Here is a 5,000-nt window from a genome sequence, read left to right as displayed (position 1 = left end):
AGGTGGGGGCTGGGGTAGCCCGGGGGCGGCTTGGAGAGGATGTGGCGGTGCTGGGACACCCCCATGACCTTGGCGCTTGGCACGGCCGCCCCCATGGGGACCATGCTGAAGTGGGACACCTCCATGTCCTCTTCGGGGGTGAGGGGCAGGAAAGGGTGGTGCTTGGGCCTCTCTCTCTCCTGCGTCCTCTGTAGCTCTCTCTCTCGCTCCAGCTCCTTGTCACGCTCCCAGTCCCTGGCGGGCGCCAGGCTCAGCACCGAGGCGGGCGTCACGGGCGAGCTGACGGCGGAGGAGGAGGAGGAGGAAGGGGGCGGAGCCGTCCCGGGGTAGGACGGCCCCCGGCCCGGCGCGGACCCCGCCCCCGCCCCCCCGCCGCAGCCCGGGCCCATCCCGTGGCTCAGGCGACACAGCTCCTGCTCCACCTCCATCTCCTCCCTGTCCTCCCTCTCTCTCTCCATCCCTCTCCCTCCTTCTCCTCCTCCTCCTCCTCCTCCTGGGAGGTCCAGGTCCCAGGGGGGCACCAGCAGACGCAGGCTCTGTCTGGACACCCACACGGCCTGGGTGCCCCTGCCGTCCCCCTCCTCCCCGCCGGGGGGCGCCATCCTCTCCTCGCACAGCAGCACGCGGTAGGGGTAGGCCACGGCCGGGTGGCTGTCCACCTGGGTGACCACGCCCTCCCGGTACCACTGGCGCTGCGTCTCCCCGGCCTCCTCGCCGCCGCCGCCGCCGAACGGCACGCACACGCGCGTGCCGACCGCCACGGCCCGGCCGCCGGGCGGCGGGGCGTCCATGACGATGTCCACGGCGGCGTCGCCCTCGCCCTCGCGGAACGGGTAGCGGCAGTGGCTCTTCTCGCCGTTCAGCTGGACCTCCAGGCTGCCGCGCTCGCCGCTCACCCGCCGTACCACGCCCGCCCGAAACACGCAGCCCAGCGCCGCCTCGCCCTCGCCACGCCACCTCTCGCCCTCCTCGCCCGTCTGGTCGGCGCCGCGGAGCGCCTGGCGCGCCAGGACCCGTTGGTTCTTCAGGCCCTTGGCCAGCGCCTCGGCCAGGGCGTCCGGCAGGCTCCGGGGGGGGGCGTGTCCTGAGCGGGCGGCGGAGGCGTGGGCGTCGAGGGGGGCGGGCGGGTTGGCGACCTCCAGATCGGCGGAGTGCTCGCTGGCGGTGTCGGTGGAGGAGCAGCGCAGCACGGGGCTGGGGGGGGGCGCCTCCCGCTCCCGCTCCCCCTCCCCGACCCCTCTCTCCCCCCCCTGGGGCGGGGGTCCGGGGGCGGCGCTGTCCTGGGGGGCTCTGCTAAGGCTGGGGTACTCCTCCCCGCCACCTCCTCCTCCTCCTGCTCCTCTAGTACTGTCAGCTCCCTGGGCACTAGGCTCCCCCCCCATCGAAGCGGGCCCTGAGGAGGATGATGATGACGACGACGACGAAGACGACTGCCTGCTGACGCTGCCGCCGTGGCCTCCCCCGCCGCCGTCGCCGGCCGCGTTCAGGTGCAAGGGAGGCGTGCCGGAGTGGGCGTGGCCGCCTGGGTTGCTGGCGGCGGCGCAGTGTTCGGACATGTACTTCTTCTTGGGCACGCGGGCCTTGAAGGTGGCGGTCTTGCGGCTGGAGGCGGGGTTGGGGCTGTTGTTGGCGCTGGCCGAGCCGCTGCCGCCGCTGTCGCTGGGCGTCCCCAGGGACCTCGGCCGCTCCTCCGACGCCTTCACGTAGTCCGCCGCCGCCGCCGCCTCCCGAGGGGCTCCGCCCACCTCCGGGGTGGCCCGTACGGCCGCCGGCTCCTCCCGAGGGGACTCCGGGGAGGCGAGGCCTGAGGAGGAGGAGGAGGAGGAGGAGGAGGCGTTTGTCTCTCTGTGTTCATCCGAGTCTCTCTTCTCGCCCCCCGCCCCCCTCCTCCTCCCCCCGCCCTTGGCGCGCGTGGAAGGCGGAGAGCGGCGGACTTGCTTCTTGATGGGCTTCATCTTCTCATCGGGTTTGGCTTCTCCTCGACGGAACCACGAGCTTTCTCTCTCTTCCTCCGTCTCTCTCTCTCTCTCCCTCCCTCCTCTATTTTCCTGCTCTTCCAGACCCTCTCTTCTCTCTCATCACGTTCTTTTCCTCGTTCCGTCGTTCTTTTCACTTCACTCCACACCCTGAGAGAGAGACACAGAACAGAGAGAGCAAAAGAGGGAGAACAGAGAGAGAAGAGAGAGAGAAGAGAGAGAGATGAGAACAATACAGACAGGTTTACTCAGGCGGTGAAGACATGGTGACTAGCCCTGAGGCCACGCACAAAGTAACATAAAAAACAGAACATTAAAAAGAATACATCTAACATCTAATTCATGCACAATGTCCCCTCTGTAATTCAATCACTGTTAAATTCTCTAGGATTTTGCTAATTACATAAATAGATAATAAACATGAATACATACGTACATAGTATGTTTTTGATATAATGAGTGTATATAGAAAGCCCTTTGTGCACATAGCCCGTACCTCGGGGTGAACAGCTAAATAGAACATAGTGAAGCGCTGTCGCCCGGGGAACCACCGCTCACAAGAGAAGAGCACACTTGGAGGCTCTCGCCCAGACAAGTCTGCGCACTTACTCACACACACACACACATCCTCACACATGCTCACACACACATGCTCACACACACACACGCACACACTCATACACACACACACACATGCTCACACACACACACACACACACACTCACACACACACGCACACACACACAAACACGCACTCACACACACACACACTCACACGCGCACACACTCACACACACACACACACAGTCACACACACACAGGGCAAAGGAGGCGGGGGAATTCCTTGTTCTCTCGCATTTATAAAGCTCTCTTTCTCGCTTTCTCTCTCCTTCTCTCTTTCTCTCCTTCTCTCCCTCTCTCCTTCTCTCCCTCTCTCCCTCTCTCCTTCCCTCCCTCTCTCCTTCCCTCCCTCTCTCCTTCTCTCTCTCTCTCCTTCTCTCTCTCCTTCTCTCCCTCTCTCCTTCTCTCCCTCTCTCCTTCCCTCCCTCTCTCCTTCTCTCCCTCTCTCCTTCATTCCCTCTCTCCTTCTCTCCCTCTCTCTCTCTCTGTGGTGACCTTTATCTATTTCATAGCTCAGCCAATCCTCTCCTACAATCCACACCACCATTTCCTGTTATGAGCATTACCTAACTTCCTGCTTCTTCATTACTCTCTTCTCCTCATCCGTCTTCTCTCCTTCTCTCTCTTTTTAATGTCGTACTTGTTTCAGGAAGTAGTGAGTAGTATGTAGTGAGTAGTATGCTACCCTGCATGCTGACGTCGAGGCATCTCCTAGATCTACAACTAACAGAGAATAACTCGTCACACTTACAATAAGGGTCACGGAACACATGAGTTAACTGTTAACTAATGCTTATTTAGGGTTAGGTTAGGTTACTAATGTTAATTAATACCTTAGTTAAGGTTAGGGTTAGGGTTAGGTGAGTTAACCTTAGATAACATTAGTAAATGGTTAATAGAGACATTAGTTAACTGTTACTTAATGCTTAATAATGCATTAACTAATGCTTATTAATGTACCCTTATTGTAAAGTGTTAGCAATAACTCTAAAAACAACATGTTAGTTTGGCGTTACCCCTGACAGGGAAGAGAAGAAGAGGCGGATTGCGCGGGTTTCCAATGAAATGGGCCCCAGGCCACCAGGGGGCGACCTCTGGCATGAATAACAGTCTAAACCAAATCAAATCAAAGCTTTATTTTATTTATGATATAAAATCAAAGCTTTATTTGTATAGCGCATTTCATACAGTATAAAACCCACACATACTTGCTGTTTTTGCACCACTTTAATCTCTACCTGTACATTCAACCGCAGCCAACGCTCCAAAGCAACCCGAGAGACTTGTGGTAGCCATCTTTTGTACACATACGCAAAGTTAAAAGCAAGTACACCGCCAGTTAAAGAGCCATAGGCCTATTCACCAAAGCACAAATGAAAATATTTGTTTCTTGCTGTCTCTTCATGCATATTTTCCTCCCAGTAGGCCAAACACTGGGATGGGGGGGGGGGGGGGGGCACACTGACAATTGGACACAAGCCCCCAAATCACTAAGTCCATGCATGGTTACAGTAGGCCTAATTGCTGAGCTAGCATTATGGGTAATTTGCTTGCGGCCGGAGTTTCCGTCTAGTTTGGAGTTTCACCATGATTCATCAACAAACTGTCAACGTGATAATCTGACAAAGCACAAATAAATAGTCTATATCTATAGTATAGCCTACCAGAGAACACCAATAGGACATGCATTAAGCATGATTATTGCCTTTATGCAGGGGAATGAATGTCTCACTTATATGAATACATGTTTGAGTCTTTCTTCAATGCAACAGTCACCATTCATTGAGTATTGAGGCTTTAAAGTGCGAGACACATCATCTAGGACACATGTAGGCTGTCATCAATGTTCATGGCTACCTCTGTATACTAGGCCTTCATACCAGTAACAGCACACATATCCCGGTTTGATAGTGAAGGCTAGGCCTCTCCAGTCTATACCTGTAGGCCTACATGTAAATAAATGTGAGAGCCATGATGCGATTGCATTCATAGAATCCATCGTAAAATAATGAGCTGCCTCACTCTCTCAAGTTGGAAAGATCCACATTGTTGACTCAGACTCAGCAGCCAGTGTGAGAGTGATAAGAGCTTGTTGTATGAGATTAAGTTAATGTTTATAAATGACATCATGACTTACTCAATTGGTATCAAGTGCTGTTTTGTAGGCTATCAGAATATAGGCATGTCCGTGTGTTATACAACGGTCACTAAAGGTAGTTCGTGTCAATATGTAGCCTACAGGCCTATGAGCCTATACATGTGGCCTATAGCATATATATAATATTGCCTATGCTAATCAATATCAGCATGATGTAATAGGCACTTTCACGATCAGAACAAAGTACAAACACACACGCAGTTATGGATGATGAGAATATGAGCAGGCTATTGGACAAACTCCAA

The 5,000-nt window shown here is 55.2% G+C and overlaps 1 protein-coding gene across 3 annotated transcripts in view; it reads right to left on the bottom strand.

The window, feature by feature from the left end:
• Positions 1–5,000, bottom strand: part of cica (capicua transcriptional repressor a) — a 31,933-nt gene that overhangs the window by 25,827 nt on the left and 1,106 nt on the right. For all 3 annotated transcript variants that reach the window (XM_084455377.1, XM_084455378.1, XM_084455379.1), the window contains exon 2: positions 1–2,126. This exon is cut by the window's left edge and continues 1,778 nt beyond it. In XM_084455377.1, coding sequence (XP_084311503.1) covers positions 1–1,955 — 1,955 coding nt within the window. In that variant the 5' untranslated portion in view covers positions 1,956–2,126. The remainder of the gene's footprint in view (positions 2,127–5,000) is intronic.

Source organism: Borostomias antarcticus (genome assembly GCF_949987555.1).
Source record: "Borostomias antarcticus genome assembly, chromosome: 21".
Classification (NCBI taxonomy): domain Eukaryota; kingdom Metazoa; phylum Chordata; class Actinopteri; order Stomiiformes; family Stomiidae; genus Borostomias; species Borostomias antarcticus.
This window is presented reverse-complemented; position numbering and strand designations above follow the sequence as displayed.